Here is a 21,512-nt window from a genome sequence, read left to right as displayed (position 1 = left end):
TGAGAGTCCTTGGGATTCCATTCTGAGACCAAGTCCAAAGACTCTCCCCGTGTGAACACTCTTAGCCTGACTGTACCATCAAGTGCCCTTTTCCTCATTAACACCGCAATCTTGGGACCAAGAGCCTGCCAGGGGCCTGACCTTCCAGGAAGGTGAGGTGTGGGCCACAGAAGGCAGAAGAGAAATAGGTGATATGGAGAAGAACGAGCCCCCAGGTTGGTCCTGGACCCAGCCTCAGCATGTGGGGAGGTTTTAAGGATGTGTGAAGTGTAGGAAAGAGAAACAAGAGGCCAGAAGCTTCACAGAGGCCTTCACTGTGCGTACAGGGGCCCATCCTGGATGGCCCATGGCTTTCTTCAGTAGTTCTCTGAGGTAGGCTGCAATGACCACAGGGCTCCTTCACCTTCTGCATGCCAGCTGGATGGCTCTGGCTGGTTACACTACACTAAGTCAGTTCAGGGAAGAACAACCATGCCCTCAGGTCACACCGTCATCTGGCCAGGCTCACATGCTGCCCCACGCTCTCCTTTGGCACAGAGGGTCCAGGGCACGTAGGGACCAAGTATCTCACGCCCTTTGTCGCCCTATAAAGCCCCAGGATAAGAGTATTACAGACTGCTGCACATCCAGCCCACAGGCCTCCCACTGGCCCCAGACGACTCTGGTCAGTAAGTCCTTCACTAGCCTCTTCTTTAGCATTTGCATCTTCTTTACCTGGGCACTATCAATCAACCTCCCCAGCTGGGTTGGCCCCAGTCTGCACAAAGGGGAAACAGGCACCAGCTACAGTTCCTTCGGGCAGAGCCAGGATACAAGAGTGGCTTCTTTCTGCACACCCAGCGCATTGGAGGGACAGTGTTGAGCATTGGGCAGGGCTGAGCTAGCAGTCTGTTCAAGTGCCTCCCAGGCCTGGGCTAGCCTTAGGCCTCCTGCCTTCCTCTGGATACTGGCTTCAGAGGATCTGCTTCAGGGAAGCTCACTCTTCTCACTTGAATTTGCTCTACTTTGGGGGTTCTTACTCCTTGGTGTTTTTAGAACCCAGGCCCAACTGCAGACCTAGTGACTTTGGGGTTCAATGACCTTCAACTGCCTTAGAGGAGAAAGGGGTTCCTTTCAGCTCTAGCTTTTCAAATCTAAATTCCAGAGCTCAGTCTGAGGTCCTCGTTCTCTGCTCTCTGGGCTCCACCCTCCTACCCAGCGACCATCTGCCCTGATCTCCTCTTGGGGACTCCCAGCCCCCAAGGAAGAGATGTTCATTAACTCTCCAGATAACCTTCATGGCCCTCTGTTCCCTCCTCCTCCCTCATTCTTATCTGGGTTCATAACCCCAAATTCCATCTCTGCTCTATGCCCCCAGCTAGCTTTGATGTCTAGAGTTCACAAACCCCCCTCCTTCCTCCCCCACAAACTGCCCCGAGGTCGTATCTTGGTGAAAGTTTGATATCGCCTTTAACTCTTATTTTCCCCAACTGCTCTGTTTAAAATGAGATTTAGAGAGGTTTAAATGTTTGTTGTCACAAAAGGACTGTTGTCAGAGTCCAGATTGGAACCCAAATTTGTTCTCACCTCATCAATATGCCCCATAATGGTGTTTCCCTGGAGTCCGGATTCTCTTTGACTCACTGCCGGTGGCCTGGATGGACCGCTGAGCTGCCAGGGGGACCTCACTCTACACGTTAATTGACTCCTCCAATTCTTGTTATCCTCTGTGCCCAGCCCTGAGCCTAGGCCACATGCTCAGGGGAGGCAGTGTCAAGCGGACGGCCTCAGCTGCACACAGAGCACATGCCAGAAGCTGGAGACTAGTCTGACCCAGCTCAGCCTTCTTGGTTGAGTGACCTTGAAGAAGTTGCTGAGCTGCTCTGAGCTTTGCTTTTCTTGCCCCGTTGAATGGACAGAACCTGATGCGTGGAACCCATAGGTAATAAATAGGCACAAATGCTTCCATGTCTCATAGGCTTCTGACCAGCTGTAATCCTCGGGCTCAGAATGTCGCAGGACTTGGACTAAACAACAAATTCATGCTCAAGGGACGTACAATGTGAAGGCTGCAGTAGTTGGGAGAAGAGGGGGGTGGCAGAAGTTTGTGCCATCTGGGGAGCTTGAGTAAGACTTAGACTGAGGTGTGGCACAGCCGCTCTGTGCTCTGGCTGTGTGTGTGGCACCACAAGATCCTTCCTGTTCTGGCCAGCAGCTTCTTTGCCCATGAAATCATGAAGACAATGGAAGCCACCCACCCTTCTATGAAGCAATGAAGTCCTTTTCATCCTGGTCTGACCCCCTTGTTGGGTAACTTTCTATGATTCCATTTTATCCACTCTGCCTTAGTCTCCAGCCCTTGTAAAGTTGGGCCATGGCACTTACATCTTAAAGCAGAAGGTAAGATGGCCACTGCCATGCTTGGTGACCCCTAGAAGCACATGGTAGGAGAGAACAAACTCCCACAAGTTTGACATCTGGCCTTTATGTACTTGATATGGTGCTTACATTTGCGCGTGCATGTACACACACACACACACACACACACACACACACACACACACACACACGTAAAATTTTAAAAAGAAAACTAAAGTAATGAGTTCATGTATCTGAGCCCTCATGACTGTGATGGTTTCCTGTAGTTCTTTCCATGATAAGAATGTAGAATATTCCTAGCCTCAGCTGGGCACCCAGCTTTAGGAAACCAGTTGCTTTTACATGGTGTCAATGGTTGGGTTGGTCAGTGAGTCATCATAGTGCTGACTTGGGGCTTCTGTACCTTTCTCTGTCTTTCAGGACAATGCCACCCTCTTTCTTTCACAACTTCCTCTTGCTAGCAGGTCTGTGCTGTCTGCTCCCTGGCTCCCAGACTCAAGGTCATCAAATGACAGGTAACTCAGGCCATGACAAGAACAACAAGGGTCCCCAATGCCAGAATTTTGCCATCACCATTACCAACATATCCTTGTCCTTGCTCCAAAAGGCAGTCCATTGGTCTGGACACACCAATATTGTATTCTCCCCAATGAGCATTTCAGCCGCCTTCACAATGCTCTCCCTGGGAACTAAAGGCAACACTCACAAGCAAATCTTCAATGGGCTGAGGTTCAGTCTCTTAAAGATGCCTGAAATGGGGATCCACAGATGCTTCCAGGACCTCCTCCAAAAATGCCTCCAGCCAAACTACCAGATCCAGATGATCACTGGCAGCAGCCTGTTCATTGATAACCGTCTGGAGGTGGCAGACAAGTTCAAAAAGGTGATTACAGAGTTGTACCACTCCGAAACCATCCCCACCAACTTCAGGGACATTCAAGAAGCCAAGACACAGATCAACAAACACACGTTGAAGAGAAGCTATGGATATATATCAGAGGTGGTCGAGGACCTGCCGATAGACACAGCTCTTGCCCTGGTGAACTACCTCTCCTTCGAAGGTAAGGTGGGGCTGACACTGAGGAGGGTAACCACGGAGGTCAGAACCCTAGGATTCAAGTTCTTCTCAACAGCAAAAGAATGGACAGATGGGCAAGGAAGTAAGCAGGTAAGAGCGTTATTTAGAAGAGGCAGTATTTGACAAAGCAGATAAGCTAGGGAGCAGCCTGATGGGTTCATGAGTGATAATCACCCTGGGACAGTTGAGGTACTGCTCACTATGGGGTCAACATAGAGATGATGATGAGTGTGGTGTGTGTCATGGACATCATTTAACTAGCCCCATGTTTTATGATCATTAAGTCACATCATGAGTTAGATGACCATGCCTTGGAGCATATCTATTACCAGCTTGAAGTGAGAAGTGGTGAGGTTTTACATTTATTTACTTACTGCTGTGTGTGTAAGTGCACGCCTACATATGACACAGAGCACATGGGGCGGTCCCATCACACACAACCTGTGGGAATCGGGTCTCTCCTACCATCTGGGTGCCAGGGATCAAATTCGCATCATCAGGCTTAAAGGCCCCTGATACTCAATCATCTAATAACCATGATATCTAAAAGAGAAGAAAAAAGAAACAAAACAAAACATTTTACTCTTTAGGATATGATTATCCCTCCTTCGTAAGGAAAGCTAACTGTTCCTTTCTGGTGACAAAAGAATTAATAGTTGCCCAGTGTAACTAACCTGACCCCCTATCCCCAGCTTGGCATCCTGTCTGGGAAGGGGATCCCCCCTACACAGAGTAGGGGGCTGGGGATCAAAGGCAAAATCTTCTCTCCACCATGGCTTCCTCTACCCTGGGCAGAGTCCTGCAGAACAGAGACCCCAGGCCACATCCAGCACGACCAAGGTCCTAGCTCTGCTGTGACAAAGGTGGGCCATGTCCACACCCCAGCCCTAACACCTGCTCCTTTCCAATGAACTCAATCCTTGGGGCTCTACCTTCTCTGATGGTCTCAGCTTTGGCTCTCACACGACAGCTGAGACCCTATCCTGGCGTTGGCACACATGGCGTTTCCCCTGCGTATGGACTAAATGACTGTCTGCGAGGGGCAGGACTCTTTCCGCAGGGAACTTTGACTCAGGAGGTTCCTGTTTTCACTGAGAATCTCCAGACAGGGGCAGAGTTGCATCTCAGTGATGGAGACGGGGCTAAGTCTATGGGAGGTCATAAGTTCAATTTCTACCACAAACAACAAATCCTCATAAAACTATCAAATAGGCTTAATGCCCAAAAGAGCAAAGGGACAGAGGAAATTGCAAATTTTCCACTAAGTAGTCTGATGCAAAAATAGTCTGTATCTTCTACAGCTTTAAGGGGTCCTCACAAAATCCCTTCAGCAGACTTCTGTGACCACACTCACCCCATTTACACTTGATGAAGCTATGGCTAAGAGGGAAGTGTCACCCAGGGGACCGGGAATTCCTTGCTCTGACACCTAAATTTTGATCCCACCCCTCCCTATATCCCCTTCTCTCTCCCCAGGAATCCGGAATGATAACTACAATGATCAAACTATGAAAGTTGAATTCTACCTGGAAACAGGAGAGGTGCTTTATCTGTCTATGATATGCCGCCTGGATAAATTTTACCTGCAAAAGGATAGGCATCTGTTCAGCTGGGTGCTGATGCAGCACTATGTAGAGAATTCCATAGCCTTCTTCATCCTGCCAGACCGGGAGAAGATGCAGCAACTGTTACAGAACCTGAGCCCTGAATATCTCAATACCCTCCAGAGGAACATGAACCAAAGGTGATTCCCTAGTCTGGGGGCCTATTCAAAACTGCCTTGTTCTCTGAGCCATGTCCTGCCTGAGGTCACCCCTCAGGACTAGCCACCAGTTAGGATAGGTGAGCCCAACCCCTGGGTCACCGTTATGAGTCACACCCTCGAACCTCTGGAAAGTAGCGCTGGCCAGGTTGTGTGGACTCACAAAGCTCACTTTGTGAACTCTAAGGTTCTAGTTTGGAAGTTGCCTTCCCATTATGCACACTGTGCCTTCCAAAGGCACACTGCTGGCTCTTGTGACAGTCACTGGAGCCATATGTTAAGACAGAACCAAGAACAGGAAGATGGGCTTTGAGACAAAGACCCCAGTTGGTCCAATTTCCAGGACAGAACGTGCAAGAGGGATGACAGTCTGAGAATGTCCGTAGAATAACTGTCCCAGAAGCAGCAGACAGCTGCCCCCACGACAGACCAGGAGGACAATGCAAGGGAAGGGCTTTAAAGAAAAAGGGGGAAGCTGGGCGGGGGTGGTGCACGCCTTTAATCCCAGCACTCGGGAGGCAGAGGCAGGCGGATCTCTGTGAGTTCGAGGCCAGCCTGGTCTACCGAGGGAGTTCCAGGAAAGTCGCAAAGCTATACACAGAGAAACCCTGTCTCGAAAAACCAAAAAAAAAAAAAAAAAAAAAAAAAAAAAGAAAAGAAAAGAAAAAGGGGGAGAAATTTCCATAAGCTTCTTGGATACACAGTCTACTGGCCATGGAGCCCAAAGGCAGGACTAGACATTGGTATAGGTATCATCAGTGGGCAAACTTTCTCTCCAGAGCACTTATCAGAATTGTTTCATTCTTAATGAAAATGATACAGGCTGCTAAAAACAAAATTGATGTGTGCCTCAGGCGTACTTGTGCCTTGGACTCCCCTTGAAAAGGCACTTCTCTCAGAGAATGAGTTCATCTGGGTACCATGACTTTCACAGTGGACACAGGCAGAGTTTGGCTAGAGAGGCCTAGAGAGGGAAAGGTTAAAAGTGGGTACCTGGGTCACATTTTCAGGATGCTCTGCCCTTTGACACTCTTCAGGGTGGTTCATTGGGTCCCTGAGAACCAAGAGGTCAGAGTGTGTTCTTCATCAGTGAGCCCAGGCCCTGGTGTCTGGTTTGTGGGCTTGAGGCAAGTGTGGGCAGAGGTGCTGCACTGTTGAGCACAGCCCCAAGGCCCTGCACCCCCAGCAGAGAGCAGAGAACCAGATGAGGCTCTGATAAGAACTGGTCACAGAGCGGAGAGACAGTCTGTTCCCAGGCCTCCTCCAGCTCTCAGGGTCACGCTGCTCTTCTTGTCTGACTACATGTCCCCCAGCTGCATCGGCCCCACCAGCTCTCAGGAGTATCCCTAGCTATGGCGGAGGAGGTGAGACATGGTTCCATGTGAGCACCCTGAATCTGTCAGGAGGACTTCTCAGAGAAGATGGCACTTCTGGGGCTACCAGAACAAGATGGTCCCATTATTGTCAACACCAGACCTCCATGCCAAATATAGAGGAAGTGACAAGGACAGGTCACCAAGGTGCCTTGCCATTTTGCTGTAGACAGCAACGAGGCAGTAAATGGGAGGAGAAAACACTTTCACAGCATGGTAAGTGCTGGAAGAACAGGGAAAGTCATGAAACCCCTATGTTTTTCTTCCACTATGACAGGGTTGTCAACTTATATTTCCCCAAATTTACCGTTTCTGCAACCTATGACCTGGAGAAAGTCATGAGGACACTGGGCATCACCCAAATCTTCAGCAACAATGCTGATCTTTCAAAAGTCACAAAGGATGCTCCTGTGAAGGTATCCAAGGTGAGGCTGCCTAACGGGTGTGTAGTTCTGGATGTCTAAAGGTCAGAAGGAAATGTAGAGAGCACAGCTTAGGCATGAGGCTGAGGTTGGGGCCAGGTTGAGCTCTGAGGACTCTCAGGAGGTATCTGGGAGGATGGTCAGAGCTGCGAAGTGACTTTTCATGTAGGTGGTATCATGGTTTTTCCCTGAGGTGTTTCTCTGATGATCTTTGCCCAAGACCTTCTACTGTTTGAGATTTGGTTTGCTCATAATTATGCAGAGAATCTTACTTAGGATCAGTTATTTCAGAGAACATTCTATAATCTTCCATAAATGTGAACCACAAAGTCGAATTTATGAGTGAGTTAACTAATGAGGGAAAATCAGTAGACCCAAAACAATAGTGGTTGAACATGAACTGCAGACTTTGGGAGTTTGGGCCCTCTGAAGGTCACATTCAGAGTCCTTGTCTCAAGAAGGTCAAAACTGTGCACTAGAAACAGGACACATGTAACCGAGGGTTCGGAGAGGCCGTTCCCTCTAAGGCTTCAGGGTGCACCAAGGGTATGAGAGATGGGAGTCATGAAGGGAACAGATAGAAAATCAGGCCAAGTCCAGAAAGGTTCTGAGTGATCATGAAGAGTGAGGGGGTCGTGGTCAAGGTAAGACTGACCAGGAGGAGACAGGCCCCAAGGAGTCTCTCCTTGACCGAGGCTCCCACATAGTCTTGCTTCAGCCTAGAGTGGGGACTTCCTAGCTTCTGATCCACTTTTACCTCTCTCTCCCTCTCTGTGAAGGCTGTGCATAAGGCTGTGCTGACGATTGAAGATGCAGACAGAAAAAACAACCAGTTTTCTAATGTATTCAAGATTATCTCACCTAAAGTCCCCACTGTCAAGTTCAACAGACCCTTCCTAGTCATCATCAAAGACAAAGCCTTAGATCTTCCTTTTATTGTGGGCAAAATAGGGGATCCCAAACCACAATAATTATACTTGAGCATCAGTTCCCACTTTCCCCAACCGGTTCTCTCCCTAGATTACTTCAAGCATGGGCATCATTTATAATTTTCTGGGGAGGAGGGGGGAGACTATTTCTAGTCATTCCCACGTATAGAGGGCAATGACAAACCAAAATAAATAAATAGATAAATAAATGGATATTTTAAAAAAGATTTTTATCCAGGTCCTGCTTGGTGAACACATGAGCCAATGACTTCACTAATGTTCTTTTTTTTCCTCCGAAGATGAGGACTAGGCAAGCGCTCTACCACTGAGCTAATCCCCCAACCCATTCACTGAGGTTCTTTATGAGAGTGCAGGTGCATGGCTATACATAGATGACTTTTCTGAAGCTACATTTTTGAACAGCCTACCACAGTAACACAAGTGAAACGTCAGAAAAGCAATGTGACCAAAGTTCCTTACACAACTTACAGGCAGCTATACCAGTGAAGAGGCACCCATCCTGGCACTTATTCAATGTTTATGTCACCTCAGAAATCTTGTTTCTTAAGCCTCTCAAGTTCCTCTCCCTCCATGCGAAAACGTCTCAATCTGGAGGAAGCAGCGATGCAACACGACCAGCCGAGTCATATCCCTGAATGTCCACTGTCAGTCCATTACAAGCCAATGTCAATCAGTGTCATCCATTACAAGCCAATGTCAATCAGTGTCATCCATTACAAGCCGGTGTCAATCGGTCTTGGAACTTGGCAGCTAAGGGGCTACTGAAAAAACAGTGTAAAAGCTAGACTAGAAATATGACTCGACTGGTAGAGTGTTTGCCTCACATATACTGGGTTCCAATCCCTAGAACCACACAGGCTGGGCGTGGGGATGCATTGCCTCTAGCCACATCACTTAGGAGATGATGACAGGAAGGTGAGAAGTTCAAAGTCATCTTCAGGCTACTCAGAGAATTCTAGGTTCAAGGCCAGCTTGGGATATGTGAGACCCTATCAACACAAACAAAACAATACTTACTAATGTGTGATAGGGCAGGAAAATACTGCCTGTCTTAGTTATTCTGTCAAAAGAGCAATGCTTGGTACACATACATGGATGGGGAACATTGCCTCCCCTAACCCTCCAGAGTTCACAGTTAGTCATTCACCATGAGACATCCAGCCCCCTCAACTTGGGGCACTGCCACAGGGACATCTCACATTTCATTGTGCTCAGGTCCCTAACGGTGCTTGTGACCATGCTTTTTCTTGCCATAATTGTCTCAGTTGGCATTCTGAGGCCAGCCACAGTTCTGGTGTGATGTCAGGGCTCCTGAGCACAGAGTTTTTCATAAGACTCAAGCAGCCCTGTCTCGACTTCCAAGGCTCTGATGAAGGGCAGCTGTTGCTAGACAGCCCGAGAGCCCAGCAAAGTGTGCCTGCTGTCCAGATCCTCCTGCACACTCCTGTCCCGTGGAACTACACCTCCCAGCCTCAAAGGGCTGGGTTGGACTCAGATAAAATAAAATTCCTCCTTGAATCATAAGGTCCATGACTCAAGTCTACGATGTGTCCACAAGAGGAGCGGAATTGGCAGCTGACCTGCTAGAACTCACCCTGCCTTCATTTCAACAGCATCATCAAAAAAACACTCTCAATTCCCAAACTGCCCTTCTCTTAGGGAAAGGAAGTAGACCCAGGGTAACTGCATCCTGGGTAGTCCAGGGTATGGAAGGTATGAATCAAATTGTGCAAATTCTTGCTTAGATAAGAGCCTTTCAGAGGCACAGAGAGTCGAATAGAAATAGGACCTTTCGAAAAAAATTAAAATCTGTACATGAGAAGAAACTATCAGCAGAGTGAAGGGAAAACACTCAGAATGTGAGAAAATGCTTCAGCTCATGTATCTGGTAAGAGAATGATATCTGAAAATGTAATTGTAAAATATAACACATCTTTATGCACACACACACACACACACACACACACACACACACACACACACACACCTCTTCTACAGCTCAAACCAGAGCCCAAACAAATCCATTAAGCCTTGACTATTTCCCCAAGGAAGATACACAGTGACTTCTCCACAGGGGAAGGAGTGATCCACATCAGTCGGGGCTAGGGAAACAAACACACCTTTAATCCCAGCACTCGGGAGGCAGAGGCAGGCGGATCTCTGAGTTTGAGGCCAGCCTGGTCTACAGAGTGAGTTTTAGGACAGTCAGGGACTTTGTCTCAAAAAAACAAAAAGCATGGGTGTGTGGTTATTTACAGACACATAGGTGACTTTCAGGAAGCTGCATCTCAGAAAAGCCTGACACAGCATCATAGGTGAGATGTCAGGAAGGCAGTGTGCCTTTCCACAAGTTGCAGGCAGCTACACCAGCATGTGCATTGAGTCCTTTCCCATACCACCCTACGGCTTCTCTAGCCCACATCTGGAATTATTTCCAAATCCCTCCTGGACTGGTTCCCCACACATTCAGCTTCTGCCACAGCAATAATGTCACTTCTCTAGAACTGGTTTTCTGTTTCAATTATTCTTACATCACAGTAACCAAATACCTGACTATAGCAACTTAAATAAACCAAAATTTATTCTACCTCATGGTCTCACAGAGCGGTTATTCCATGGTTGTCTGGCTCTCTGTCCTTGGACACAACATCATGGCCATGAAGGCTGTCCTACACTCCATAGTGGGCAGAAATTAGAGAAAAGAGAGATGACAGGAAGAAGCCAGGGCAAAAGACAACCTTAAGGGCACACACCCAGTGACTACTTCCTCCAGCTAGGAAGCTCCCCTTTGCCTTCATCACTTCCCCCAAAATGGCATCATATGACTCCATCCACAGTTAGATAGATCCAAATAGATGCTCATATTCTGATCTTCTGTCTCCTTGGCACCCCAAAGTAGAGAAGAACAAAATGCCTACATGTGTCTTCTTCAGACTTTCACCAATAGACAGCATAACAATTTTCAACCACCAATGAGATTGGAGGATGAAGGATTAAAGCAAGCCCTTAGCTGGGTTTGACAAATCGGTCTCTATACAAATGTTCTTTTGAAATCCGTGTGAGTGAAACAGGAGAATAGGTAGTGTTTTCCAAAACAAATTATAGCACAGTATACATAGGGCAGTTTCCATGGAATATACTGAGAAAGAGTAAGCGTTGTGGAGAGAGTCAGCTCTGGAGCCTAAAAACATTGGCTTCCAATGTGGCCTCCTTTATCAGCCATTACCTGTCTACATTGGACAAGCCATTTTATCTGCTTGGGGTGTGACTGTCCATTTTAGTATGGACAAAGCTAGTCCAGTGCTGTGAGGCCATGAAAGAATTAGTGAGCTTACACAGTGCGTGGAACTTTGTGCAGCACCTGCACCTGATCAACTAATTTTGACCCCAAGCATGGCCTTCTGCCTGGAAATGGTTAGTTCAGGCCCCTGAGGGAACATCTGTGCCCAGGGAAGGGCTAGGAGTCCAGGCTAAGGCCTGTTCCTCTTCCCCTGAGCTCCCTTTCCCCTGGGCAAAGTCCTGCAGAGCACAGCACCCAGACCACATCTTCACTCCCTTCCCAGCCCCATCATCCAATGAGAACACGAGGCCAGGGTCATGACTGTGAAGATAGGCCCCTGAGGCCCCTACCTATGCTGATGGCCATGGTGGTCATGTTTTTTGTATAGCACTGGGGAAACTACCCAAGTATTTATTCTATATCTAGGGGCTCAGGCAAGGAGTCAAGGTACCCAGAAAGGTTTGCCTTGAATATAGATTAAACAATTGCCTGAAAAGGACAAGAAGCCTCCAGAAAAAAAGGTGTACGGGTGTGAGTTATGGACCACTGATCACCTGCATTCATTATCACTTAGCATCTCCGGGCTAAATTAACATAAATTAAATAAACATAATATTAATTTTTTCAAAGACACTTTACCTTTGTTATCTGCCAGAATATATCCGAATTCTATAACCCTCCCCAAGTTCAAGTGACCCTCACAAAGCCCTTGTGCCATATAGGGTCCATTCTTCTATTTTTAGCTGATAAAACTGGGGCTCCAAGAGGAGAGTCCTGGCTCCTTTCTTCTGATACACTTGCACAAAACTAAATCCACACTACCTGACACCCACTCTTCCTCCTGTCCAGGCAAAATGATCAGCAATTTTGAGTGCCAGTTCACCAAGACGGAGGATTTCCACTTAGGTTATAGAAAGACCATCAGAGTACTGACGGTCAATAACGTGGATGTGTATCACCTGTTCCGAGTCAAGGGTCTGTCTAGTATGGTGCTGGTGTATGGTCACAGCCCCTGTAACCTGCTTCACCATACCTGATAAGGGGAAGATACACGATACACCAGGTAGAGGAGAGACTGACGTACCCACACTTCCGCCGGATGAATCAACAATTTAGCTTAAGGTGATTCCCTGTCCCAGGAACTACCCAGAACCATCCAACCTCTGATCATCATGTGACAAAGGACCCAGAAGACTGCCCAGATGCTGAGGCCGCAGCCTTTGAGCTTCCAGGCAGATTCTGTTCATTTCCATACCATAGGCCAGACTTGTTGACAGAAACAGTGCTCGAAATAAAGAGGTAAACATGTTGTCCTCGGAGGAATCACACCCCAGGATGGACACATTTCATCCTCAGCAGGCAGAGCCCAGGGCAGGGGCCATAGCTGCAGTGTGTATTGTGGCGGAGGCAAGAAGATGGAGATGGTTCTCAGGCCCTAGCCACCTTAAGGGTTAGAAGTCAAGGTGGACAGTCCATGGAGTGTTGTGAGGATAGGAAAAACCTCAGACAGAAAAGAGCACTTAGGGCATGACTGCAAGAGACTCTTTGTCTGTCACTCTTGCGTGGGGTTTATCGGGTCCCCAGAGCCATGTGCCACAAATCAGTGAGGCGCCCTCTGTAAGCTTAGCCCACACCCTGCTGGCCGTTAAGTGAGGACACTCAGGCCAGCCTGAGGTGAGCTGTAGGCAGAGGTGCCACTCTGCTGCCTGGCCCAGCACTTTCTGAGGCCCAGAACCTGCAACAGAGAGCAGAGAACCTAGCTGGGGCTGAGAATAGAGCTGCTGAGGGCCCAAGACCCAAGCTGAGCACTGAACCTTCAGCACGGGGAGGAGAGGAGTGGTTCCATCCTGCCCTCCAGTGAGCCATTGCACTCCACAGCACTGGCTCCCACTCTCCTGAGAGTCATGTCTTGGGGGTAACCCTGGTAGAGTAAGAGGGGTGACCCAACACTGTAGTGAGACATGGTTCCATGTGAACACCCTGAGTCTGCCTGAAGGGCTTCTCAGAGGAAGTGGGATTTTAGGGGCTCCTGGGATAAAGTAGTCCTTCCACATGAAAGAAAAGCTACCTTTCTTGACCGCTAAGGGTGGTCAAGGTACACATTCCTGAATTGTCGGTGTCTGAGACCCATGATGTGGAGTCAATGATGACCCTACTAGGAATCACCCCTGTTTTCAACAAGGAAGCCAACTGCACATTGGCTGTGGAGGACACAGCCCAGGAGTCCTTCAAGGTGAGGGCACCTCACAGTGCTGTTCAGTGTCTGTTTGAGTCAGAGGGTAGAGGTGAAGCTCAGGTGTGAGGTGAAGGAGAAGGGAAAGGGTATGGATCAAGTCAAGGCTGAGCTCCTCCGGAGGACCTTTGGGATTTATCTGGAGGTTGGGGTCAGAGGTCAAAGCTGCAACAGGAAAATTCTTGGGCTGCTGATAATGTAAGTACCTCCCTGAATGGCCTCCCTGAACCCCAGTCTCACATTTGCCCAACACCATTGAGTCCTTGGCATTCAAATAACCCATATTCATATAGAGAGGCCTAGGCTTAGTGACCTGGGACATTATTCTAGAACTTTCCACCTGTGGTATTTAGAGTTACTAGTCAACTACAAAGTCAGAAGTATTAATAAATTTTCCAAAGATAGCACTGGTTCGGGGAAATTAAAGGCTGGATACCTTTGGCGTCTGAACACTCAAGGTCATCTTCAGAAGCCCAGTCCCCAAAGGGCTCACAGCTGCACACTGGAAAGGGATCCTTGTGCAAAGGCCATGAAATACAAATGCCCCCACCCCCACTGTGAAGCTGTGAGCTGTATCCAAGGCCATGAGAGACAGAGGCAGGAAGGGAGCATGGAGGTGAACAGGCCAGAGCAGGTAAAGACTGGAGAGGGGGCAAAGGCTTTCGGTGACCCCCATGGAGCAGGCTGAGGGCAGGGCAATACCATAAAGGGTGGACACAAGCCCTCGGAGGTTCTTCCTTCGTGAGTTCCACGTGAGATCTTACTCTAGGCTGGAACAGTCTAGCCTTGAGCTTGGGACACGCTGTTTCCCTGAGCCTTGCAGCTGTCACTTGGAGCCAGGAATCGAGCACTGTCATGACACGAGTGTAGAACACAGTCACCAGGTGACAGCCTGCACAATTTGAACAGCTTTCCCTTCCACGCCAGAAGTAGGACTCTGAAGAGATAGCCAGGTGTAGGTCCTTTGTGCTTGTGTGGCCTCCAATGAAAGAAGGTTCTGCATCAATGTGTGTGCGCGTGGGTTCCTATAGGTGTGTCTGTATGTGCTGTGTTTCTGTGTGTGATGGTGTGTATGTGTGTGTGTGTGTGTGTGTGTGTGTGTGTAAGTATATGTGTGTGTGTTCCTGTCATTGTCAGTCTTTATGCATACCTCTATCTGTGTGAGAGGGTGTGCACCTGTCTGCGGGGGTAGAGCATGGAGCAGATGCACATGTGAGGATGAAGGCCCTTTTTTCTCCCCATTCTCTAGGCAAAGCTTGCCCTCCCTGGGATGGAGGGACACCATCAGTTTTTCTCAGCACATACCAAAGACCCCTTCTGTGGCATTAGGCACTTGACCTATCTCTCCTCTGTCCCCAAACCAGCAGACCTGCACAGTACAGAGGCCAGGTCCTCATGTGAGACTTCCCAGGGCAGGAATGGAAGCACACACACCAACAGGAGACAGGTAACACTTCCTGAAGACACCATGAACTCCCTCCCTTCCCTCATTCCACAGAGGCGAAGCTGGCTGCTTCCACTGGACTAAACCTAGAGAAGAACAGGCAGGCCGTGGGTTACAGCTGCACATGACCAGGCTCACAGTCTACTCTAGGTTCTCTTCCACCAACAGTGCCCCAGGCACATAGGGACTGAATGCTCCTTTTCCTATTCAATCCATAAGTCCACAGAGCGGTTGGTGCTGCACATCCAGCCCACACGTCTCCCGCTGGCCTTGTGAATCCTGCTAAGTAAGTTCTTCACCAGCCTCTTCCTGAGCCTATAGGGTGGGAGGGCAGCCTCCCGCCTAGCTCAGCACACTTTGTACCCGAACGACTCGGAATCACAATCACTCTGAGCTGTGACGGAGTCAGAGAAGGAAAACACCCTTCCTCTGAGCCCTCGGCACAGTGGACCTACGAGGGAGTGCTGGGCATGCTGACCTGGTGGTCTGCTCCAACCTAGGCTCCCCTCCCAGACCAAGGATGACCCCGGGCCTCCTTCTCTGATGGCCGAGAGTCTAGAGTCACTTAGGGCTCCTATCTCCAAACCAATACCTTCGGAATTCAAGCCTAGCCATACACCCACCACTTGACTGGGATTGAATGACCCTTTACCCAACCATCAGTTCTGGCTGGTCAAAACACATTTCCCAGAGTTCCTTGCAACAGTTCCTAATCCTCACTCCTCTGCTTTCTGGGCCCATCCTCCTGCCCCAGAAATCCTTTGATCTCTTGCTGGGAACTCCAGAAAAGGGAGTCAGGTGTGTTTATTAACTCTTCAGATAACCTGGCTGCCCCTCTGCCCACCTCCTCCCTCTTTCTTATCTAGGTCCATGACCCCATCCTTCACCTTTGGTGCCTCCCTGGTTCCCTGGCCTGTGTCCACTGCCATGTGTCTCACCTCTCATCAGAGCAATGTTTCCAGTGTAACAGACACTGAAGCCAGCCAGAGCAGAAGGGCCCCTCTGGAGGTGGGTTAGGACATGAAATGGAGTCTTTAGAGGTGCATCCACGTGAAACAGACAAAGAAGACACTGGCAAGGCCGGGGTAAGGTCAGGGACCCAAGTAAGAAGAAGGTTGGCAAGGCAGCAACTCCAAGAGGAGCCACAGTCAGTGCAGACCCTGAGGACTAACCTTCAAGGCAGACAATGAAATGTAGAAAACAAGAATATAGAGAGGTACCAAGTAAATGCAGCCTTTCTGAATGACTATCCCCAGAAATCATCAAAAGAATTGGCTGTGTTTGACTTTACAAAATGTAGACAGTATACAGGGGTTAGTGCCATTCAGTTCACCAGGAAAGAACAGCCATCATTTATCTATGTGTGCCAAATGTCACAGCTCCTGGCAAAGGCTGTGAAAGGCTGAACAGAGTGGACAGGCTGATGGTGATGCCTTCTGTCCTTATAGTAGGGTAATAATCAATAATCAACCAACAATCAGACAGATGATCAATAAGGGAGCTGAGACCCAAAAGTCATCTACAACATTCCACCAACAGCATCACATACACGGTCCTCCGATTCTTGAGGACCAGGTGGGATTGAGGGAGTGTAGACACCGGGAAACTAGAGCAGGGGCCATGAGAGGTAAACAGAGGCTTTAAGGGGGAGAAGGAGGGAGGGTTATATGGCACATGTGCTGTGAAAGTGAACTGGAAAACACTGGAGGAAGAAGGGATTAGAGAGGGAGAAGAGGGAGGAAAGAAATGGGGCAGAGGGTGTCAACAAAAGCATGGTAGGTATGAAGGTGCCTCAAGGAAACCTGATACTTTCCGGGCTATTATAAAGTAGTATATTACATTTCGAAGTAAAGCTGGGCAGTGGTGCTGAATGCTTTTAATCCCAGCACTGGGGAGGCAGAGGCAGGTGGATCTCTGTGAGTCCGAGGCCAGTCTGGTCTACAAAGCAAGTTCCAGGACATCCAAGGCTACACAGAGAGACCCTGTCTCAAAGAAATAAATAAATAGATAGATGATAGATAGATAGATAGATAGATAGATAGATAGATAGATGATTGATTGATAGATAGATAAAATATATTTCAAAGTAAAATATTTGAGATCAAACATAAGTAAACAAAAATGAAATGTCATAAACACCTCCCACGAACAAACTGAAAAGCTTGATAACAAGTATCACAAAGACCACCATTTTAAAGATGTCTTTCAAATTTATTATCAGGAAACAGCAAACATCAAGTAGAAAATGTCGGAATTCCACATGTGCAGTTCAGTAGCCAATTAAGGGGCCTTACATGTTACATAATCTGTGGGCTGCGTGACTGCGCAATGCGCTCAGCATGATCACACAGTCTGCACATTCATAAGCCCACATGCGCATGTGCAGGGGATCCATAGGAGTAGATCACAGACCCCTCCCCGTCCTCTCCTCCTCCTCCTTCTTCTTCCTCTCTCTTCCTCATCCTTCTTCTTCTTTCTTCTTCTTCTTCTTCTTCTTTTCTCTCTCTCTCTCTCTCTCTCTCTCTCTCTCTCTCTCTCTCTCTCTCTCTGCACAGGTCTGGTCAAGCTATCTTCCGTCCCTCCCCCTTCCCTTCTAATAAAACTCTGCTCTGATAATGGGCTTTGTCGTGCCTCATGACCTTTCTCATACAGTAATAGTGCCGCTTATTAAAACCAACAGAAAACCCAGTGAATAATATAAGCAGCAGACTTAAAAAAAGAAAAAAGAAACAGAAATGGCCAGTGGAAATCTGTAAGATTTCCTAACTTCCTGCAATTAAAAAAATGCAAATCCAATTAAGAGCATGGCATTGTCCACCTGTTCAATTGGCACAGACACGGGGTACTGGTACCAGGTGCTATGAGCATCTGAGAAAACAGACATTGTCCTGTCATGTGAAGAAAGGGAAATCGGTGCCACCTCATTGGAGGACCACTTGGTAAGAGCTATTAAAGGTGAAAACACTCCCACTTTCAGCCAGGAAGCCTACCTGGGAATTTATAGCGCAAACAATATAGGTCCAGCCTATATTGTTTCCTCCCAGGGGCTGTAGTAGACTCTACCAACCAGCTGAGGGTTCTAATCTGAGGGATATTCAGTGAATCTAAGCACACTGAGTTCTTTAGTTCACTCACTTTATTCTTCTAAGTCAATTCTATCTACACAGTTTCTTTTCTGCTCTCTTACTTAGTTCCTTTCAGTCCTTCCTGCTCTCAGTCCCTCCTGGTCTCAGTCCCTTCTGCTGTTCTCTCATCATTCTACCTAGTTCTTTCCATCTCAGTCCTCATCTTTGTTCTTCTCAATCAGTTCTCCCAGTGCTCTCAGAGAACCAGTATATATACCCAGACAGTAATTCTTTGGCAAAGCAATGTGAGGCTTGAAGTTTTCAGGGTGGCAGAGAGAGGTGATAAGGATCCACACATAGAGCAATTAATTGTCAGCTTCCATTACAACCCAAAAGGGGAGTGACTAAAGGAGAATTCTCTGGTAGGGTCAACTAAAGGCTAAGATCAATTGGGGAATTTATGTGCTCAAACTATAATCTAAAAATGGCTAGGTAGAATGTTAGGGGTCAGTAAGTCACAAGAAAGTAAACTGTCCTTGGCGCCACTTTTCCCGCTCGTTCCAGCTGCAGCTGCTTTCTGGTAGGGAGGGGACATATGATAGGTGGCTAAGCAACCTATGTCAGAGCATGCAGCATTTGGTTAGTAAAAGCACTTTTGCTCAGAGTAGTTGCTGAGGAGAAAAATCTAGGAATAGCACCTGACTGAGGAAGAATACAAAACTTACTTTGCACAACAAAGAAGCTTGGCACCTATCACCTACCTGGCCTGGAGGCAATCTCCTTGGGTCAGTGGGAAGTAACTGCCTTAACTCAGTAACTAGCAAATGGCTAAAACATCATCCCAGGAATGTGAGCAGTAAATCTCTTAAGTTAGAGTCTTGTATAAATAACCCAGGGTGAAGGTAAGGGGTTGAGGGTTAAATTGTTAGTGGTTCTTTTCTCTATCTGTGAGGGAGATGAGCTAATGTTTATCTATGTGCAGTTTTGTTCTTGGAAAAAGGTATCTTTGCTGAAATGCTTTAGTCTGGAGAATGGCCCTGGCCAGATTTATGCTAATGAAAAATAAACACAGCTGGGAACAGTTGTCCAATTACCCCAAATGTATAGGGAAAGTTGTGCCCAAGATTGAGATGCAACTATGAGATCACATGTACACATAACATGAAGATGCACGGTAAATGGGGAAATATCATAGCTGTTATTGCACAAGAAGTTTACAAGAGACAGCCCGTTCATTCAAAAGGCAGTAATTCCATAACACCTTGTGTGATGGTTTCCTTAACAGAACCCTTAGTTCTGATAGGTTGACCTTCTGAACTCTAGCTGTCACTGCTATATACTCTCATGGATTTTTGCTACCATCGGCTCTCAATAAATTTACTACCCAGGACAGTTAACACACAACACGACAGCAACGCATGACATTCTTTTTCACTGTAGCCCCAATCAAAGAGGGGAAAAAGTCCACATGGAATCTCTTTTTTTTTTTCTTTTTTATAACTTGTTACATCCCTGAAATGAAACAGGATACAGCATTTTTCCAAGGCCCTGGGTGAGGCTGGGGAGATGGTTCAGTGAACAAAGAGATTGCCATGCCAACGTGAGGACCCAAGTTTGTGTTTCCAGAACCCACATAAAAGCCAGGTGTGATAGCACGCACCGCTACAGTTCCGGCATTCCTACTGCAAGATGAGAAGTGGGGACGAAGGGATCCCTAGAAGCTTGAGAGATAACCTTACAGAACCAATAAGAGACAGTCTCTAAGGAGGGAAGGAGAGACACAAGCTTGTCCCCGACATCCGTACAGAAGGCCCACCCCTCAAACATACCCCCATCACTTACACATGCAAGACTTTTTAAAAGGTTCTGTGAAGGCTAACATGGAAAGATTGCTAAAAGCTAAAGAGAGTCTAGTGACAATGAAAGAGTGCACGTGTGTGTTTTTCCCTCTGAGCACACATGTTAATTCACCTGCCAACTATTTACCAAGCATGTATCATGTGCCAGGCACTGGTGTGCACATGATACAAAACAGACGAGGATGTGTGTCTGGAGGAAGGTTGTCACTGAGAGCAGGTGCGTATCAAGGGGGAAAGTGAGGAGCCCCATGGAGAAAACATGCTCTGCTGGAGATGGGGATCCTGCTCTGTGATCCCTTGGCCCACTTAAAAGATGGCACCTGAGACACAAGGCGAGTAAAAGAGTGATCTGTGTGGGCGTCGGGAGGACAAGCAAGCAAGAGGGACCAGGTGTGTTTGCCATAGTTAAGGTCAGTGAACAGGCAGTTCTCTCAAAGCAGTGGAGAGTGTGAGAGGGTGGACACAGACTATTTCACTTTCTGCTCTAATGTTTAAAAAGGTACATTAGTTTAAGAAGCAAATGGAAGGGGTACGTGGGGAAGAAAGGGGCAGAAGAGCCAAGATGTGTCAGGGGCCAGGATACTCAGGAAGCAGGATACTCCAGGAGGCAGGGTACTCCAGGAGGCCAGGATGCTCCAGGAGGCCAGGATACTCCAGGAGGCCAGGATGCTCCAGGAGGCCAGGATACTCCAGGAGGCAGCTCTAGTCTTGCAAAATGGGGACCTGGCCTGCAGGAAGGAACTTCATAGATTACCAGGAGGGGGTTCTTGGTCAGGTGAATTTGGAGAACTTTGGATTAGTCTTCACTTAAGGACTTCTCAGAGCCTTTAAAACATTCCCATCTGAGTGGGAAAAAAAGAATACAGTATTCCCCAAGCTATCCTGGCCATGGAGACAACTGCTCCAAACCACCTCCGGCTTCTCACTGGAGACAGCCAATGCTGTACTCAGGAGATAGAGGCAGGCAGATCTCTGAGTTCAAGGTCTACAGAGTGAGTTCCAGGACAGCCAGGACTACACAGAGAAACCTTGTCTCAAAAAAGGGGGGTTATTTTTTATTAAGTGTCATGGGGGTGGGGGTGGCTCACTCTAGCAGTGATGAAGGGGAGTCCGATGGAGGCAAGACCAGAGAGAGTAAACCCTAGACCTCCTGTTATTGCACACATCTGTCCTTCTGCCTATGTGCATGTTCCCGGTGGTCAAAGACACAGATGCCTTCAAAAGGCCCTCTGCTCCTGACATTCACAGCCTGCGAGGAAAGACCCTGATGTGGTGGGACCAGCTGACATCCTTGGTTCAGAATGACATCACCACAGCATATGGTACCACTCTACTGCCAGGACTGACTTCCTCCCTCCCAGGCATTACATGGAGGGCAACTGAGGTTCTAGAGATGAGGTGAATGATGGCACCATCCACGGGAGTTGGTGGCCAGGCCCCAGTTGCACAATCCCACATTAACTCAAGCCTGTTAATATTAACCTAGTCTCCAGGCTAGGGAGGCACCCACAGGTCCCAGTCACTACCCTCATGGGGTTGTTTTGTTCATTTTGTTGGCAAAATCACCTCACTCTCTCACTTGGCTTTCCACAGCAATCCTGTTCAATCCTCCATAAATATATGGACTTTTATTTTATAGTGTTAGCGATAGAACCAGGGATTCTGCATTCTGGGCTACTTCTCTACCC

At 47.9% G+C, this 21,512-nt stretch overlaps 1 protein-coding gene across 1 annotated transcript; it reads left to right on the top strand.

Moving 5' to 3' along the window:
• Positions 1-598: 598 nt before the first annotated feature.
• Positions 599-15,176, top strand: LOC114706076 (alpha-1-antitrypsin-like protein CM55-MM). The gene is made up of 9 exons (XM_037211002.1): positions 599-664; positions 2,779-3,419; positions 4,913-5,180; positions 6,849-6,996; positions 7,773-7,956; positions 12,073-12,220; positions 12,271-12,345; positions 13,309-13,456; positions 15,120-15,176. The coding sequence occupies exons 2-9, from the start codon at positions 2,783-2,785 to the stop codon at positions 15,174-15,176; spliced, it is 1,665 nt and encodes a 554-aa protein (XP_037066897.1). The 5' UTR covers positions 599-664; positions 2,779-2,782.
• Positions 15,177-21,512: the final 6,336 nt, after the last annotated feature.

Source organism: Peromyscus leucopus, chromosome 14 (genome assembly GCF_004664715.2).
Source record: "Peromyscus leucopus breed LL Stock chromosome 14, UCI_PerLeu_2.1, whole genome shotgun sequence".
NCBI lineage: Eukaryota > Metazoa > Chordata > Mammalia > Rodentia > Cricetidae > Peromyscus > Peromyscus leucopus.
The sequence above is the reverse complement of the archived record's forward strand: the minus strand, read 5'-3'. Positions and strand labels throughout refer to the sequence as shown.